Source organism: Poecile atricapillus, chromosome 1 (assembly GCF_030490865.1).
Source record: "Poecile atricapillus isolate bPoeAtr1 chromosome 1, bPoeAtr1.hap1, whole genome shotgun sequence".
Taxonomy (NCBI): Eukaryota; Metazoa; Chordata; class Aves; order Passeriformes; family Paridae; genus Poecile; species Poecile atricapillus.
The window spans coordinates 174,221,544-174,242,006 of NC_081249.1; the positions used below are offsets into that span (position 1 = coordinate 174,221,544).

Below are 20,463 nucleotides of genomic sequence, written 5' to 3' on the forward strand. Positions count from 1 at the left end.
ATGAGCAAACTGCTAATTGTGAAGCTTTCCCATGTATTCTCTGTGAAATTAGCAGCCAGTGCAGTTCGCTGGGTGCCTAACCAGGCACAAGATGGTACTTGCTCAGCGATTGCTCACTGCTAAAGCCGCTGCTTTCATGGGGACGTGCAGGAGCACGTTACCACCCACCGCACACGCACTACTTGAAATTACGGCCCTGAACGACTGCATGTGAATTTAGACTCAAAACAAAACCTAAATCAGGTCTCAAAACCTTACCTAGATTATGAAGGGGAAGTTATATAAAGTCATTCTGTAATTTACACCCTGTATTTTACCTTTATCTCTGCTATTATCAGACCTTTCCCATTTTTTCCGCATGTGGCAAGAGATGAACTGGGAGTGTACAGCCCAGTGTGGGAAGGACAAGGCGACAGCCAGTGAACAGCAAAATGACAGAAACACTAAGAAAGATGATAAAATATTTGAAATGGTATAAAAGAGACATAAAAATAAATTGCAGAGAGAAATTTCACACCGAAGTATGTTATTTCTTGAGAACAAACTCCATGATACTTGACTGTGACAGTCTCCTAAAAGAAATGTACTTTTTTTTGAGGAACTGAGAATCAGAAAGAGCATGTAGAGTGTGGAGAGGATGCTGGGATGCTGCATGGCCAGGAAAATGGACAGACCGATGTACCTGGTCTCCATCTCTGAAACTCAGATCTCACCATAAGGCACTTTTATCATGAAGAATTATAGAGAAATAGTTTTCAAAGACTCAAACAGTTTTCAGCTTAAAGTCTGTGCAAATTAATACACTTTGCAGGAAAAAACAGCCAAATGTAGTGTGTTGCAGCCTGCAACCTCAGGATCTTGTCCAGGGAAGCAGCAGGGTTCTGGGGACCAGCATGAAACACCAACGAGACGGGCTCCCGTTCATGAAACCATTTATTCAGCATGAGAACAAACTCAGGTCCAGAACAGAGAGCCCCGAACAGAGGCACAGCAGGGGTTTTTGAGGGACAGAACCGAGGGTTTCCACCTTTGAGGGTGGAGTTCAGGGTCAGGGACCATTAGAAACACAGCAAGGGAGAACCCCCCAGGGACTCAAACCCAATCAGAACTCCTGGGCCGCCCTTCACAAGGGGTTTGGGGTGGGACAATGTAACTCTTTGTCTCCCTGAGGCCGCTGCAACATCTGCTCCTTTTTTTTTTTTTTTTCAAATTTTAATTAGGAGCTTAAAACGTTTCCAAACATACACCTTAAAATCTCACCTCTTCCACAGAGCACCCACTTTGCTTTGTGGGACACCAATAGCTCAATAACAAAACACATTAAGCAAACAGAAAAAACAAAATTGAAAACAAACACTTAAATCTCGGACTACGCCGGGCAAATTAAACGGTGATGGTACTTAATACAAACATAATGGTTTTTTAGTTCAGTCTCTTCCACTTTAGGATTCTCTGTTAGGAAGGGTGCAGCTCTTAGATCTCCTCTTACGAGGGGCAGAATTCTTCGATCTCCAGCTTCGGCTCCGGCTCCCATGTGGGTGTCGCCCTTTAGATGATCTCAGTGTGACACTGGCTTTCGGAGCTCGGTTACAGTTTCGATTTCCCCGGAGGAGGTGTTGCCCACGATGGAGAAGGCACAGCCCCCAGGGGTGGAGCACCGAACAAAGGGATGGGGCCAAGCAGGAGTTACTGGGAGGTTCGGGAAGGGAAGGTTTGGGACCGGAAAAGAAGGAGCAAGGCGGGAAACCAGGGATCCCAGACCGCGTGGCCGGCGCCATCTTGGGATGGGGGGGGGAGGCCAGGACGGACTTTCCCGGACAGGGAACGGGGAATATGGAGAGACAGGGGGTGAAGGAGGACACGGAACGGCGGGCAGACGGCAGCAACCCCGAGCCATCTTAGCTTTTTTCACCCTTTGTCCTGCCCTTAGGAACAGAGGAAAGGGGAAGGTACAGGGAGGTATACACCAAAAAAAAAAAAAAAGGAACTTCACAGAAGACAGAAACAGTCCACCGGAAGATCCATACCGTCCATAATCGTCCATAATGTTAATCGTCCATAATGTTGATATCGTCCATAGTGTTGATATCGTCCATAATCGTCCATAATGTTGATATCGTCCATAATACGTCTCGTTGGGTGATGTTAGGTGCTTGTCCCAGCGTCTGGTCTCGGCTCCCACACCTCCGTAATCCCTTTACTTCCCCCATGCCCGAGGCACTCCCAACCCAGTCTCCCTGCCAGGTACTCTCGAGTCCTCCTTTCCAAGGCGGGGGTCTCGCCGGCTCTCAAGCCATCAGCCGGGGACTTACGAGGTGTCCATGGAGCCGCTCCTGCTGTTCTCCTGGATGCCACGCATTCTCTCACCATTTGTTGCAGCCTGCAACCTCAGGATCTTGTCCAGGGAAGCAGCAGGGTTCTGGGGACCAGCATGAAACACCAACGAGACGGGCTCCCGTTCATGAAACCATTTATTCAGCATGAGAACAAACTCAGGTCCAGAACAGAGAGCCCCGAACAGAGGCACAGCAGGGGTTTTTGAGGGACAGAACCGAGGGTTTCCACCTTTGAGGGTGGAGTTCAGGGTCAGGGACCATTAGAAACACAGCAAGGGAGAACCCCCCAGGGACTCAAACCCAATCAGAACTCCTGGGCCGCCCTTCACAAGGGGTTTGGGGTGGGACAATGTAACTCTTTGTCTCCCTGAGGCCGCTGCAACAGTAGTGTTTACTCTAAGCACTTTACTGCCTCAGACTCATTAACCCGGTACCTTTACATGATGTCTTTGTAATGCAAATCTGTTAAAATACTGTGCTTTTCATAAAACATTTATACAGACAAGCCACACTGCTCAAATACCAATTGTAATTGCAGCAAAAATACACTTACTTTTTCCTAATATTTCGGCTCTGCACCTAAGTCTTATCTGCATAAGCAGTTTGTGAGAAATCTGCTGCTGCTGCCACTGTAGCAAAAAGGTGGAAGATTTCCCAAAGCAGCTGATGTAGGCAATTATAAACTGAATTACCACATGCCAAAGCCAAATGAAAAGACTTCGTAGAAGGTACCTGCAGCAGAGGTTTTTTGAGGAAGAGGGATCATTACAGAGAGGAGGAGAGATACCCTGCACTTAAGGAGGCCAAATGTTGCACGTACTGCACCTGTTTGCTGAGCTCACATTTAGGAGCCACCTGCCCTGTCTGCAGCACATCACCACAAGAGTTTGCTGGGAAAACCTCACCATGCAGCACCAGGCACGCTGCTTCTGACAGCTGAACTGGCTGGACATGATACACCCATCCAACCACACCGGGAGCCCAGCAGGAGATACAAAATCATCTCCATAAGATCTCCAGCCCAGCTTGACCCACACAGTGAGAGATGACTCATGGCAGGAGAGGGCTGAGGGAAGGAAAGGCTCCTGATTTATGACTTAAACAGCTGTGGAGAAGGACCAAAACATTACCTTCAGTCTTCAGTGTTATGACAGCACTCTCCCTCCTTCAGTGGACTTAGATCTTGGAACATGAACTACCACAGCAAAGCAATGGTCAACTGAGAGTCACAATATAAACTGCACTAAAGCAAATTAAAATACACAGGATAAATGCAGGAAATTTTGTGAGATTTTCCTCCTCCCTCCACATTTACCAACTACTTTTGTTTCAAGACAATCTATAACAGTGCTATCTCAAATTAAACTCTGAGCAACTACTCTCATCCTGTATTTAGTTCTGAAAACTGTCATTTCTTTTTCAGTCCTGAAGAAGGGCCCACAAACCTGGAAAATGTCTAACTTTTACAACTGTACCAGTTGCTTTGACAGAAGAAAATACTACCTTCCCAGACTTCCCAGAGCTATGAGGCAGGACTCAACAACATTGCCTGAGGTGCCAGAATCATCTGCACTGGTTTTCATCAGGTTCAGAGCTACGACACAGAGGTAACCAACATGAGGCATCTTAACAAGAGGTTTTCTTTACTCTGCATAATAACATGCCAACTGCAAGCCAGCTGTACTTCCCAAGCTGTCTGCTGGTTCCCACTCACCCCAAACACATCAAGGTTCCATTACTGCTCCTGAGCACAGATGACTTCCCAAAGGAAACCAGGTCCTCAGGGGGATGATGCACACATCACTGGGATGCATCCACACCACGCAGGCACCGCATGGCAAGGGCCTGGAGGCTGGGAACTGCACCCACATTGACTACACTGCAGTACAGCCATAACCAAAGTGAATCAGACCTAACACAAAACTTCCAAATTGTTAAAATAAATTAGCAGAGTCACAAAAACAAAACTAACCAAAACAGAAAAGAAATCCACCCAAAATCCCCTCAAACACCCTCCTCACCGCCCAAAGAAAACCTTTAAATCCAACAAAGATTGGGGCAGGATCTGTAATCAAAATAAAACCAAAACAGTAATTTTCCATATGTGCTTCATAACATGTTAAGAAAATAAGTACTTGTTCAAACACCTGCAATGATTTCTCAGACGCAGGAGAGGAGAGTGAACATACTGAAACCTGCTTGGTTTCGAAATTCAGTTCATTTGGCACATCTTCCACTTTTGCAAGAAAACAAACAGTAAAGGCAGACAAGCCATAGCATGAGCAGCCCTGCACTCTCCTGCCCACCTGCCTGAGGCCCAACTCAGAGGAACCTCCCTGGCTACACCAGATTAGCTTCATCTTTACACTCAGTCCTCAGCCTGCCCATTAAAATGGTCAATAGCAATGCCAGCTGAGAAATGTCCATCACTGGGAACTCCTTTTTACAGGTCACTGGCCAACCAGACAACAACAGCTTCTAGCCACGACTGACCTCTCTGCGACACGAAACGCTGATTTCCAGCAGAAAGAAAAGCCATCCATTTTCTTAATCGTAATTAAAAGAAAACCAAAACCATGCAGCTGTTTCTATAGGAATTTGTTTGTATAAAATAAAAACCTGCAGTCATCCTGCTACGTTTCTGGAGAATGAACACTAACGTAATAAGAATCTGAATGCATTCCGTTCATCTACTGCTCAACAGAGATCAGCATCACAACAGTTTGGATAACAAAATGTTCTGCTGCACAGACCTCCAAGTAAGCTGACAAAACAGATTCAGATGGGTGTGTCTTATGATGGAAAAATTAACTGTGATAAAGAAAAAAATACCCCTTAGATATGTTGTTTTCAGAGTCATTAAAATGCAAAAGGATTTTTTAAAAAATGCCATCTCCAGAAAGTTCAAGCACATGTATGAAAAAGCAAACAAACCTGCCTGGATAACTGACTGTTTGCACTACTGGCTCTGGAAAAACTGGCTTCTTTAGTTGATCAGTCCTGCTCCCACTTTGCTACACAGAGCTGAATGATGCAGACAGATCTGGGGGTTTTAAGAAAAACGGAGCAAAACCAGCACAAGACACACTGAAGTTCGTATCAAAGAAAAAAGCATAACACCAGTTATTTCCTCTTGCAAGCATTTTAAATGTTTGCCATTTGCAGAGATTCTCAATCAGAGATAGCCTGCACCATGTTTGACTCCAGCAAAATGTCTCCAGAGAAAGTCTGCCTTGATCGAAGCTTCTCATACTTGGGTTTTAATTTCTAGTCATATTTACAGGAATCTGCTTCCTCCAATTTCCTAATTGAGAGTGCATGGCTTGAAATATGCCCATCAGCTATCATATGACTGAACATCAACTATCAGCTTAACCAAGACATACACATTCTCAGGCTTCAGAAAATAATCAGGCACCCCAGATTTTCCTGCAGCTTCCAGAAGAGCAGATGTTAACAACCACATCAACAACCAAGACCACAGCAGCCCTCCAGCCTCGCTGCTCTTGTACCCTGACATCTCAGCACAATTCTGTGAATTGCTACCACAGAAACCAACAAGATACATGGAAATGACACAACAAACCCACAACTGGCTGCCTGTGTCCAGTTTCTGCTCCGAGCTGAGCTCCTACTCACCAGGCTCTTGGTCCTTGGTGGATATGCACTCTTTGATGGACTCTGTTATGCCAAGACTAGCGGCGGTGGGCAGTGGGCCAAGCAAGGATTCCAGTGCAGGGGGTCTTACAAGAGTCTCATTTCCATTTCTACATTCACCATCTTCATTTCTTTTAACTCTATCCTTCTCATTAAGTTCATCATAAAAGTCCTTGTTTAAGTGATTAGCAGCTGCTTCTAGCTCTTCATCTTCTGCCTCCTCCTCTCCAAGGATGCTAGAGGCATTATCTTCTATAGAATCTGTAAAGGGAAAAAACCCAACAGATCATTGCATACCATCTGCTACAGAAACTAAATAAATAGAGGCACTCACTTAAAGAAAAAAAATATTTACAGGAAATTTGTAAAAGAGATACACAATATTTTAGTTCAGTGTATGAATACATGGAGTTTCCAGATGCTCTTCAAATTCATTACCTTGACTATTAAAATGTATTTTTGTGACTACAATCACCATTTAAAATAGAAGCGTCATCTTATCACATTAGGTAAAAGGGCTTTGTGAGAGAAGTCAGCTATTTCCTGCTAAAATTACAAATTAAAAATAGCCAGTTCAACCTGCACAAAGCCCTTCCATATGGGAAGTCAACTGGGGAATTTGGTGACAGAAGGGTCTAGATCTTGGTCCACTGCACTTTCAGTGATAAAAAGAAACATTCTCAGATGCCAGTGCCAAGCTTATACTGCACCAGGAAAGAAAAACAACTGAAACCATTAATGAATTATCCCTGCAATGAACAATGTGGTTGTTTTGAAGACTGATCTATGAACCACCTGCCTGGGAGAGAGAACCCCAATGCAAGAGATCCTGTACTATGCAAGCATATATATGATCACATATATCACTGTAACATTCATACACTTCAGACTGCCAGATCTGAGCTCAATACTATTTAAGGAGTCGTAAGGCTTTATAGACTTACCATCTTTAGTGAAATTTGCAAATACGCCTTTTGCTTTCGGTCTACTGTTTTCTAATTCAATCTCTATTTCATCTTGGTAGCTCGATATTTCTCCTGTGGTGTTGAAATAAAAATAAAACTCAGCAATCATTGATGTAATATTGAAGAAATGAGTGATATGTTACACTAAACACAACTTATACCTTCAAAATCTTCCAGCTTTTTTGATAATGCCTTTTCAAGCTGAAATGACAATAAACAAAATAAACATGAAATTACTAAAGAAGTATGCACAATTTTAAGCTGTTTGTGAGCTGTACATAGAGACAGAGAATGGCAGGGTATTTCAAAAGCATAAGCAGGTTTTGAATCATCACTGAAATGACTTTGTAGTGTCAGGCATGACAGACAGGTCTCAAAACACGGACCAATTTTCAATGTTATCTCCCCCATCTCGATACTTCAAAAGGAGCCTCCACTCTCCAGCAGTCAGACTCTGTGGTTGTGCCTGTAGATGTGAGAAGTGCAAGGACAGTGCTGAGACTGGACTGCCCACACCAGACAGAACACACAGTGATGGGAGAGTGAAGCTCTGACCTACAGCACCTGGCTGGTTCTTGAGAACATCAATAATACCCCTACAGACCTTTAAATGATAGCACAGTTAGAACAAGCAAAAACCCTAACAAACCAATAGTGTAAGAATTGACTATGGCAGCAATAAAATCTTCTCCTCTGCTGACAGCTTTAGTTCATAATTTGTAAAGAAATTAAGCCACATGAGAACTAATCTCTGTGAAAGCAGGTGTTGTACCACACAAAACCACCAGCAACCTCATTAAAGTAAATGGGTTATTGTTTTCATATCTATTAAAAAAAGTTCTCTGTAATGGCACTTCTCCTAACCACAGATCACTTTAAAAACAGTGCACGGTTTCTGATCCCTTGCCATTTTTAACTGGGAAACTATCCCTTTTTCCAATAAACCAAAACGTATCTTTCATTAATGGGCACCATAGCACTAATGCTCATCCCTCTCTCAAGAACCTCAAAATAGAAGTACTGAATCTTACCAAGGGCTGGCCAGTTAGAATTTAGCATTAACTGACTCAAAAGGGAATGCACAGAGGGAGGAGAGAGGAAAGAACTGCAGAGAGATCCAATTCAGAATTTACCTGCTGTATCTTCAATTTTTTTTGACCAGCTGTAAACGAAGGAGGATCACATTCTTCTTCCAAGTCAATCTTCATAAACTCATCTATGGTTAGCTGACTGGTTGGTGTATCTTCAAACTCTGTCAACCTACCAAAGCATACAGCACATGACCAAAACATCTCCAAGAACTCCTTTGAAAGTAACAAAATTTGCAAACTGCCAAGCTATGGAATAAACATGTCATCCCTAGCAACTCTGGCTCAAACACAGACTACATTAAAACTGAAGTACTACTAATTGTTTCATCTGCTGCAAAGAAAGTATCTTTTCATATCCCAAATTAGCTTTTGATTTATTAGAGTGTGTAACATACTTTTTTTTTGATGAACAAAGACTGAACAGAAGTACTGCAGCCCCTACAGTCAATTAAGTATAGACAAAATTAAGACAAGAAACACAGCTCAATCCTCCCCTCTCATTGCTTTTGTTATCAATGGCAACAACAAAAGTGATTCACCAAATAAAATATCTGTCATCCTAGTCTAGGAGTTTGCTCAAAAATCTTCCTGATATGTCAGCATGATTAATCTACACAAAGCAAAAGTTAAAGTAATATCTCTTCAGCAGGCTGGAAAAGGGACAAGAAATAATCTTCCAAGGATGCACAGAAGCAGTGGTAAAATAAATTGATCATTTGCACAATACACAGATGAAAAAGATGGATGAACGTAATTTGACAAAAATAAACTTTAAATTTGTTTAATGTTTGCATTTTTGAAGTTCCTACCTATGTGAGAGAGAGGACTGGCTCCATGGAGAATTGCCATGAAAGCAGATGAGTCCCTCAGAGGAATTCAATCTTAAGTAAGACCACGTGGTCATAACTTAATCCACAAATACCAGCATTTTATACAGGTGGCTGAGAATAAGCACATCCATTTTACAGATGGAGAAAATGAGACAAAAGGTTAAGTACAAAGCCAGGTCAGGAAACGTCTGGCAGAACGCTTCTCTGACAGAAAGTGCCCTTTTAATAATATCAACATTTTCCATGGGAAAATGGCAATGATGGGTCTGCAGCTGCTTCGCTGGAATATTCTCATCTTTCAGAGGAAGCAGAGCTGACAACAGCTTCCATCTGCAAAGCTAGGGAACTAAAAATGGTGTTTCGATGCTCTCAGCAAAAGACCTTTCTGCATTTCTCTCTCCCTAAAAAAAGTTGCTGTTTTCTCCCCAGTTCTCTCCTCTACCTCTGGTAACTCCTTCTGAAGAAGGAATTTTCCCTAGGACAGAAATTCCGCTTCCAGCCAACACTAGGGTCAAAGCCAAGAGCACGGGGCCACATTCTCCTGCTGCATCCTCATCAGTCTTTGTGTCTCTTCCTTTATAAACTGAGGAGCAAGACAAGACAGCCCATATGGAGGGAAGCAGGCAGGCAGGCTGTGAGTGCAGGACGCTTTGCCCGGAGACATCCCACTCCTGGAGCAGGGGCCAGAGGCCACAGGCAGCACCTCATGTCATGAACCACACAGAGAGAGACAGACACCTCCATTTGACTCCAACAAGCAGCACACTAAGCCCATGCACAGCTATGTGAACAGCCAGAATTAGGGCTGCTGAGGAGAAGAAAGCCTCCAAAAACTAGACTTGGTTTTGGAATTCAATCATCTCCACAAAGCCCCAAATTGGCCATGTACTTAAGAGTGACTGACAGCCCAAACCCTTCCCTCAGAGTACCAGGGACTAGCTCCCTCCTCCTCTCTTTCAGATCAAATTGGAAAGGAGAGGAGGATGCTGTTGGCAGCAGCAGCACCCAGCTTTTAATTAAAAGACTAGAAATCTTTCTTGGCGTTAACGGGTTTCACCCAGCATGCATTACCCACCTTCCAGGAGGGAGCCACATCTATCAGGTTAGAAGGAAAACCTGGCTAGGGCACTATTATTATTATTATTATTATTATTATTATTATTATTATTATTATTATTCAGGATTCACTTAATGCCAAACCCATGTATCATTTGACGAGCATGGATCTTCCCAGTCACAGTCATTAAAGAACAGCCATCCATCTCTCCACGAATGAATCATGTACTCACAGGCAGCCTCACTTCCACAGCAAGACTCTTCCTCCCAGCTAGCCTCACCTTGTTAAAATATTACTCTCCTCCCAGTGTTAAAAGCCAAAGTGCACTTTGGCAAAGACACACAGTTTGTTTATCCAACACTTGCTCTGAGATGAGCTGCCAGAGCCCCACCAAAGCAGCACCACCTCTGTGTGTGCCGAGCAGCCAGGCAAACACCAGGAGCAACCCCCATGAAACCAGGCTGGGGACGAGATGACCATGCCTGGGTGTGAGCACCCAACCCCTGCAGACACCTCAGGCTCTGTCTGTCCCTCTCCTGCCCACAGTGTCATCTGACTCACGTCACGTACCCTGCACCCATCAGACGCCAGCCCTGGGGTGAGCCAATGTGCCGGAGCTGGCGCGAGCTCCAGCTCAAACACAGCTTCCACCCCAAGCCAGAATGACAGGATGGGTCCCTCCCACCACCCTCAGTGTATCTGCACCAGGACAGGGCAGAGCTACATCGTGTTTAACTCCTCTCCCAAAATGAGGAACCATCCCTGATGGTCAGGATCCCATCTTGAGCATCATCTCCGTGGGAGAGCGAGCTGCACACTCAACATTTTCTCCTTTAACTTGATATAAATAAATACCTGCGTTTGCCAACCACTCGCCTGCCTCAACATTTTACATTGGCTGATATCCTGTCTACATATTTTTAAACATTTCTTTAATTTTATCCACTGTTTGGACACATGCCACCAAGGCAACAAACTGATGCTGCAGCAGTCTGCACCACATGAAACAAAGCAACATTAGTTTGGCAGTTAAGAAAAACTGAAACAACCTTAATTATAAACACAATAATTTCAGGGGCAAGGGAGTGGCTTCATTAAAAAAAAAAAATAGCTACAGGCTATTTTTCAAGTCCCACATAAAAATGCTATCCAAGTTCATTTTCCACTTTTGTTAACCCAAAAAAATCTAATAAGAGTTGCCACTTTAAGTTATGCACAGACAGAGGGAAAATAAACAGATATACAAATTAAAATATTATTTCCTTGGCACAAATTCAAAAAGGCTCTAAAAACTGAAATTTTACAGACAAGGATTTTCTATTTATAGTCAAAACAGAGGCAACCACAAAAGCTCAGGCTAAGATTCAACTTCCAGTATAAACCATCCTCTTACAGTTTCTCACAGCAAATTCTTTCAAGAAAATTCCTCTGGGAGAAAAATTTTTCCAGAGCCTGGTGTCATCTGCCTCTAACCCAAATCCTTTTTTACAAAGAAAAATTTCCACAGTTGTTGTTTCATCCATTTACAGACAAGACCACACCTCTGTTTCTGATAAAGCACTTTTGTGCACAAACTAGTAAACCGATTCTGTTCACACTTAATTTAACTCCCAATAAGGGAAAATGGGTCAATCATTTTGAAGTTATATGCAATGTCCTTTTTACTTCATTTTGTTTCAGGGATACCCTTCAGTGGAGACTCCTGAATCCAGTCCACAGTGACGGAAAAAACAGACTCGCGTGCAGGGTTTGGTTTTAATGTTTAATTGAGATTCTGCAGCAGTGGGTGCAACAAAGCACACAAAAGCACAAGGAGTTCTGGAGTCCGACTCACAAATGCTTCAGGAGCCCAAGTTTAAAGCCCAAGAGGGACTTGACCATTCAGGAACAGCCACAGTGTCTTTCTACCTATACACAATCAGCATAGAGCTGCTAGGAATCAGGCAGCATGAGCAGAGGTATCTCCATACAGAAGGGCAAACAAATTACAACTTCAGAGAAAGATATTTTTTTTTAAAGAGGGAATGTGGGGTTAAGCCTGAGCCATCAGCCTTTAAGTTACCTGTTGTGAGAGGTCTTTTTAAAGTACTTAAAGTATTTTATCAATGGATTAGAAAAAAAAAGCTGATATGCCACACTGTTAGCAGAAATATATGAAAAAGAACTTTTATTGCAAGATAAACTGGTGCTAGTAATTAAAATCCGAGTTTTCCCAAATTAACAATATAAAAACCGTAAGTAATAATTTACATGGTTATCTACATAATTTTAGCTCTTGTATCAATTACAAATATTCTAGCAATAGATCAGCTGATTTGACACCTCAGACAATTCCAAACTCTGGAAAAGTAAGCAACTTACTTTTGTGCCTTAGTGAAGAACCACAATACTGCAGAACATCCCCACTGTTTTAATTTAACCCTCACCAGTGCTTCCTGCCACTCCAAACCTGTGCAATGACAGCAGAGAAGCTCAGAATTCACACTGGGGTTCAAACCATCACTATTTCTATACTACAAATCTAACAGTCTGCTGCATCTCTCCTTATTTTTTTCCAAGCCATACAATGTTTACAGATGAACTGTTTATAGGAGTATGTAAACACATACCCTAAAAGTGATACTTAATATAGAACACATAACTGAAATAGTTATTAAATGCTTCCTACATGATGTAACAAAAAGTTTTCCAGTAGTCACCAGCAAGTAAATAATTTTACATGTACTTGCAGTAATATAAAAGGTAGTTTTAAGCCTGTGTGAATGAGTATCTCATTACTAAAGGTAAGGACAAAATCAGAGGTGATCCAGTTGCTGTAGTTTTACAACTTACAACTTATCACCCAAGCTGTGCTAAATTAGTCTGTCTGTTCCTGGCCAAATGTAACTGTTAAAGAGAAATATTCTCACCTTTACACAACTTCCAACATCAATACATACCAACTCTTTTTGCAATAGACAAAGAGTATACACACAAAGTCATTTACTTCCAATTAATAGGTGACTGATAATTTATGGGGCTCATTTGCTGACAACTCTCTGATGTTTCTCTAAGTATTAGAACAGGTACCTCTAAAGATTGTACCAAATAAAGCACCCTTTAGAATTAGTTAGGAACTTGCTCACACCAACACAGATTTAAAACTGTCACAAGTTCATTTGGAAAAAAATTAAAGCCATTACTCTACAAATGCTTGCACAAAGACTTGCATTAACACTTGTGGTCCACTGTCAGCCCCTGGACAATCCCAACAGCACATCCCTGGCCATCCCAGAACTCTGTCAGTCTAAACCACCTGAAAACTTTTCTTCTTCTTCCCCCTGATTCAAATGCTCACACCATGCTAATGAAACAAAATGTGTTAGCATTCCTTAAAATTCTGCTTCATTAATGCAGCTCCTCTGCTGTGGTCTGTCAAAAGCACCCTATGATCTCCTGGAAAAGAAAAATAGAGCTGTTTAACTTCTTAACAGCCACTCAGATGAGGCAAGTCAAACACAGGAAAACTATTTACAAGATCTAGGCCTGAGTTAGTGCGAATAAGTTACTGATTGTTTCAAAAGTAAGTCACAAAGTAATTTTGAAATTATATTTTTAAGTATGATGTACTAAAATATATTAGGTATCTAATTAATGTATTAACTTGCTAACTGTATAGAAGCTGGACTTTTATAAAAAGGAACATTGCCTGTGAAATTTGATTCCTCAGAAATAAAACCTTTTTTTATTAAACCAGACAATCCAACTTACAAAGGTACGCAGTATCAGCCCACGTGGATCAAGCTGTATTTTACTTACCATACTAGAAAGGTTTCTAGAAATCATCTGTAAACCACTTGAATTGATTTAACTGGAGACATGAGGTATTGCTCAATTTAGCTTATGGCAGCAGCAGCCAGTGAAGGGGCTGCTTGGTTGCTGAGCTGGGATCAGAGCAGACACCTCCACAAGGTCCTTTACATGAAATAAATGTCCTGGCAATCTAAGTGCTTCTCTCCACATCACACTTCAAGCAAGAGCCCTTACATGACTCTGACATTCTGAGCATCCCTCAGCCCCTCCATGCTCAAGCACCTCAGGTGTCCAGCTCTCACTGATTCACTGGATACCCTCCACAGAATTTTAGCATGGCTGTACGTGGATCACAGCCCAACACTGACTTCTACACGCCTTTCCTTTCAGTCCTGGCCTTGAGAGGGCTTTGGTGTTTTGAATAACAGCAATTTCACAGCTATCCATGTCCCTGCTACCTTCCCTTCTCATCCTGACTCCAGACTATGTACGGACTGGCTCCTCTCTTTGCCTGCTCTCACAGGCATCTGTCCAGCTTGAGACAGCACTGAGAGCTTGGACACAAGGTTTATGCCAGCCAAACATTACAGAAATTTTAAAGAAAAATGAAAAAGAAAAAAAGAAAAGCTGCAGGCAGTATATTCAGGACATTTATCTCTACGCATAAATCTTTAATTTTTCCAGGAAATTACAACCTCGGTCACTGAAAGAGCTGTAGCAGGGTCCCCAGGATATAAGCAAAGGCACCCCCTTCTGAGAGTTCCTGCAACATCTACAACTGGTAAATGAAGCCCCTTCATGTCAAGTCTTGTCTTCCTTCCCAAAACACTATGAGGTTCTGAGACAAAAACATTCACCTCAAAAATGAGCTATTTAAACCCATTCTGGCCTTTCGTTCCAATTTCCTCTAAATGAAGCTTTACTGTTTCTGAAGTTCATCACAAATAAGTTTTTTAGCAGACAGTATTTTATGGAACTGAGAAGAAGTATCTTTTATGCAAAAAGCAGTTCAATTTAAAGATAAAGTGAGCAAGTCAAAGCAGCAAAATGCAAATGTTAAGAAAGATAAGCTGTTTTTTTAAATTTTTTATTTTTTTTTTAATTTCTATGGAGGAAGTGCCTGAGATCTTCAACCAGGAGTAAGGGCCGCACAATATTAGATAATTCACAATGGACAAGTATCAAAAGAATTATTCCTACTGAAGATAACACAAAATGCAGAATGCAGAGAAAGCGTGCAAGAGGTGAATAAAAAGATGAAGGGGCAGAGTATTTAAAAGTTAAAAAGACAGAGGCGAAAACAGGTGCATTGAACACAGGCACCAATATGAGGACTGAACTAAATAAAAGGACCGGGTTTATTAAAAGTTAATTTTTGCTACCTCCACGGATGATTACATAGAAAATAACAATTTGACTAATTAGCTAATATTTGTACAGTACTTTGAATATATAAAGTGATATATAAGTTAATATAATTTCAATTAGACTGGAAATGAGATAGAATTATCAGTGCATTTATTAATATTTAATAAGTTCACTTTCAACAACAGCAACAAGCTTTACATTTTAATTGTGTGCTTCAAAACGTAAAGCTAGAAGGCCCTGAGAAGTGATTACAAAGTTTTCTCTAGCAATATTCCAAAAACCCACTCACATTAAAAATAAACAAGCATTGCTTTTTAACCAAACTGATGCCCAAATTAAGAACTCTTGATTGGAAGATGAGTGACAGCACACATGGGCCATGCTTTGTTGCTTCTTCCTTCCAAAACAGATTCCCTGTACAACCAAACCATGAATTTTATGACCTGGAGATACTTCACAATTTCGTGAGCCTCCTCCTAAGAGCTCCTCCAGCTCAGAGCAGGGAAAGAGGACACAGCCTCCAGGTACATGGGCATGCTTCTCTCCAGCTGATGCACAACATCCATGCGCTGCCAGCACCAGAAATAGTGCCCTTCTCAGGGAAGGGCTGCCACCCCTTGCTGAGGGTCCTCCCCAAACATTCCCAGGAATTCCCAATCAGGATTTCTTAAAGAGCATCATTCCTGCATCCTCATCCACACATTCCTGTCCCCCCCCAGGCAGACACACATCATGTGGGGCCTTCCCTTGCAGACTTCTTCCACCAAAAACAAACCCAGCTTCCAATGGTCTGTGCTTCCCCAGGAAGCCAACTGGGAGCTAAATCAAACCACAATGCAGAACCTGCAGGATGGAAGTGTCAGCATTATCTGGACTCATGTTGGGTTTCACTTCCAGAGCTGTCAGGACAAAGCCATCAGCAGTGAGCACAGCATACAACACCTTCATGAAACACAGCAGCAGCTACTCTTTACCAACCAGAGCAACTATAATTAAAAGGAAATAAAACTGCACATCAAACTGAGAAGCAAAGGAATTTTTAAGAATGTGAAATAAGTTCTTATTCATTTAGACAATTTCTATTTGATGGCATTTTGAAAGGAATTCTTGAAAAAAGAGGAAAAAAAAACGGAGTGCAGAAAGAGTTATTCAAAGGTATTTTTTTTATTTGCCTTCGTTAAATACTATATAACGTGCTCTTATTTGAAAAACATCAATCAAATTTATAGATTCATGATAAATAGTTGTAATTATAGCTGCCTGAAAATAATTCAGCTGTCACGTTTACCCTGTCAAAGTAAATAAGGCTGTCATTTTAGTTGATGTGTGTGACTTGAGTAAACATTTCAAAGCATGAATTTTGAAGTAAGATTTGCTCGCTTGAAACAATTGCTCAAATTAATTTTCCTTCCAACTCTAATTTATTATGCTTATTTTCTTAGTAAGTACAAACTCTTCAGCTATTTAACCAAAGCATCTTGGAGTAGGCTGTGGTGCACAACTCATTAATCATACAAAATGCACAACTAAAACACATCACCTTTTGGCCAGAAAAAAAGAAGTGGCATTGGTATTGCTCCATCTTTATAGCTGTAGTACCTTGAAGCATTTAAAACACTTAAAATTTATCCCTATACCACCCATGCATAGTTGGAAAATGGCATCATACCTGTTTCACCAATGAAGATCTGGGGCAGAAACATTTTCCACAATTAATAAGTGAATATTTTTAACAAGTATTGGTCTCAGTTGGATGTGCTTAAGCTGATCACAGCAAGGTGGAGAGAGACACTAAGGAAGCTTTATAAAGACAGACCTTGGGGGAACAAACATCAGAATATACTGGTGATAGAAAAATTTCCAGCCGTGGGCAACAGAAATCATGGCATTTCAGTTAGGTCATTTTTAACTCAGCCTATGGGGAAAGAGTATGTTACAACTTTTCAAATGTAAAATGACATAAACTGGGTATCTGCTTACATCATTAAACTATGGAAATACCACGTGATCTTTAAAAAAATAAACACACAGAAGGTACTTGGAAAATTTCCACTTTTCAGGGGTCCTTCACTGAACTTACCATTAGATTCACTGTGCTGTCCTCTATCAGCACTGCAACACTACCAAAAATGAACATTTCAGCAAAATATTTTGAAAAGTTCTGTTCAATAACAGCTTAAAGACAAGACTTTTCATCACCTGGCTTCTGGATTAATGAAAAAATCTTGCAGTAGACTGTCAGCTTTAAGAATCAATAAATTATTTTTTCTGAGGACATAACAATATTGTTAGTATTACTGACATAGCATTATTTTGCCTTTAAATCTTCACTTGTTAAATAGGCACAGTGTTCCTTACCATCTTTGCTAAGCATTTGAGGCCTTACATAAGAGGCAAGGTGTTAATACTTCAAAATGACCAGCCAAAATATATACTTATTTGACTCATGGCACTTACGAAAATAACCTGGTTTTCTCCAATATATATTTATTTTAGACTATATCACTGATCAGTACTGAAAATGAAAGATAAAAGCAGTAAGACTGCACTGACCTTTTCCTTAATGTAGACTCACAAACCTTCACCACCCTGATGACCTCTTTAACAGTCCGTCGGAAGTCATGCATTCTTGCTGCCACTAGCAGAGCTAGAGAACAAGCAGGGGAAGTTACTATCAAAAAGAGGGAAATTTCCCGAAGAAAAGCAGAAAAACAGTCAGGTAACTATACCTTCTCCCTTCTCCCTGCCTTCAGCCAAAGAGCTCTAAATGTCTATGCTCAGCTGTGTCCCCGAATATTGGTGATGGACTTGACTTCACAAACTTTGCTTTCTACCCACTAAGCCAAGTGCATGTTGCACCCTGAAAAATTCTGTGCTTTAACATTTGGGAAACTATGGTTATCTACAGCAAAAGAACATTTCAATGATTACTTATTTCAGTTACCATCTTTTTAGCAGAACTCACTAAATTCTGTCACAAGTAAAAAAAATCTCCAGAGAAACAGTGAATGTGCCTAAGCTGGTCTCCTCACTGCTGCCACTACTATCCCTGTCTTGCTGGTGTCCAAATGCTTTCCTGCAAGACCCTCTACACAGCCAGAAAACCAGTTGCATTTACATGGGGTGTGGATTCAGAGCACCAGCTCTGTTTTGAAGCACTACCCCCCAATCATACAGTAGCTGACTGCACAGAGCAGTTTTAATAATAAAAAAGTGATTTTTTTAGAAGAAACCAAACCAGAGCTCCACTTCTGGTATGTGCTTGAAGTGCTCTTAACAGGAACATCACGGCTGAACTAACCACTGGTTATTCGAGCTACGTGTGGCACAGACTTTTGAGCCAGGGAGCCAAACTAAACCCAGTTCACAACACAGCACGTGAGCTGCATATTGCATGGATGGATGGAGGGGGCTCAGCACCACCTGCCTCCATCTATTGATCCGTGTCTGTTGAATTAAATTACTTGCTCGTGTGGATACAGCCCATGTAGCGCATCAAAGAGCAGACTGCTCTCCCATAGTCTATACTCAAATTTCTAGCAATGTGCAACAATCAAGTACTATTAACAAAAAGAGGCTAGAAATGTCAAAAAAATTGCATAGTCCTGGGCTCTCAAAGGTTTGAGCACTACTTCTTATTCATGCATACCAATGTAAGATCTTTCAAATAAAATAAAGCACATCCATGAACTCTGTGACTACCTACACTCTTTGTTATTCTCACCCCACTGGCTACTATCTTTCAACCTGGACCTCCCAAACCCATAGGTTTTAAGCAAGCATCATGACAGCAATGGATCTTGGAAAAAGATGAAGAAAGAGAGAAAAATAATTTCACAAAACAGGTCAAAGAGGGCACTTCTTGCATAAGACTCTGTGTAAAGACACAAATCAAAGTGTTTGCACTAATGGTGTCATTTTAGCTGACAAAAAAACCTTTTAGCAGCTAGAGCCTGCAGAGTCGGGGCAAGAAAAGCACCAGGAAAGAGCTTAAAAATAATTCAGATCGTAAGCTACAAAGGGTCCGAGCAAGTACTGTAGGAGCAAGGGCAAAAATGAAGTTATAGTTTCAGAAACTATTTTGATGAAGACCTATATAATCTGTAGACACCCGACAGAACAAAACCCTTAGAATGTGGATATCACCAGTGAAAAGGGAAAGTCTTAATTTGTTCCAGGCTTCCCTATCCCGCCTGCTGTGGGGAAGGGACACAGCCAGGCACTGACATACCCGCTCCGCAGAGCCCCGAGGGCCGGCGGCCGGTGTGCATCCAGTCCCGCTTCATCCTCTGCAGCAGCCTCAGAGCCGTCATGGACACCTCGTGGTTCTTATCCCCAAACTCCAGCATGTGTGCAAATCGGGGGATATACAAGCACGGATCTGCAACAGAAAGTAACACAATTATGTCTAACCCTAACATCAATTTAGGAAATGCAGCGCAGCGAGGCTGCTGTGCTCGTCTGGCTTCACCTCAGCAAACACAGACTGTGCTGCTGGGCAGATCCTCTACCACTAAGCTTTAGAAGGACTTTTTTAGATAACCTAAAACAAAATAATTTCTTGCTCTATAGACATGAGATCTTTAAAGCACTGCACAAATATTCTTACATGCTTTTCAGCATCCAAGGCTGCACACACTGACTGTGACATGTGAGCAGTGTTACTGGTATCAGGGAAAGCATGTCCGTAGTGAAGCATTTACAAAAGCTTTTGCAGAATGAGGACATGATTTAGGCCCAAAACTTCTAACATCTCTCTTATAACACCTGTAGAAAAATAAGAAGGTAACTTGCATGTTTTATCTTAAACCTAACTAAAAACTAAGTTTGAAAAACATTAATTTGCTTAAAATCCTCCCTAACAAAAATCTAGTTACCTTTAAAGTTGATTCCAGCTGCATCTCAGACTCATATTCCAAGAATACAAAACACTGTTTATTATAGACACTAAGGCAGACTTCCATCAGCATAAAGTGCTGAAACCCAATTAACATCATTAGCACTATGACAATTTACATCAGCCACAGATCTTCCTCCAGATGTATAAACTTATTTCAAGCATTGGTGTTATCAGCTTCAAACTAACCAAAATATGTCAGTACAGACTGTGCTCTGCCTAAACCAATTTATAATTTATCAAACAATCTTGTTAAAGCTACACTTAACACATGTTTACTCTTAGTTGAGATATCAATTTCTCATTTCCTGCCAGCCTTTTATCACTTGACCGAAAATCCATGATGTACGGTAAATTGTTAACTATTAGTCTCAACTCAATTTCCTCTGCTGATCCCCTATGTGGGCACTTAAACCAATAAAGATGAAAATTCAGCTCAAAACACTGGAAAAATCTTAGGGATTTACAAC

At 41.4% G+C, this 20,463-nt stretch overlaps 1 protein-coding gene across 1 annotated transcript in view; it reads right to left on the reverse strand.

Annotated features, from left to right (window-relative positions):
* BRF1 (BRF1 RNA polymerase III transcription initiation factor subunit) overlaps nt 1-20,463 on the reverse strand; it is a 174,205-nt gene that overhangs the window by 67,767 nt on the left and 85,975 nt on the right. Inside the window, exons 6-11 of the mRNA XM_058832496.1 lie at nt 19,328-19,477; nt 17,650-17,743; nt 8,092-8,218; nt 7,120-7,159; nt 6,938-7,030; nt 5,976-6,254 (exon numbers count right to left, since the gene is read on the reverse strand). Coding sequence (XP_058688479.1) covers nt 5,976-6,254; nt 6,938-7,030; nt 7,120-7,159; nt 8,092-8,218; nt 17,650-17,743; nt 19,328-19,477 — 783 coding nt within the window. The remainder of the gene's footprint in view (nt 1-5,975; nt 6,255-6,937; nt 7,031-7,119; nt 7,160-8,091; nt 8,219-17,649; nt 17,744-19,327; nt 19,478-20,463) is intronic.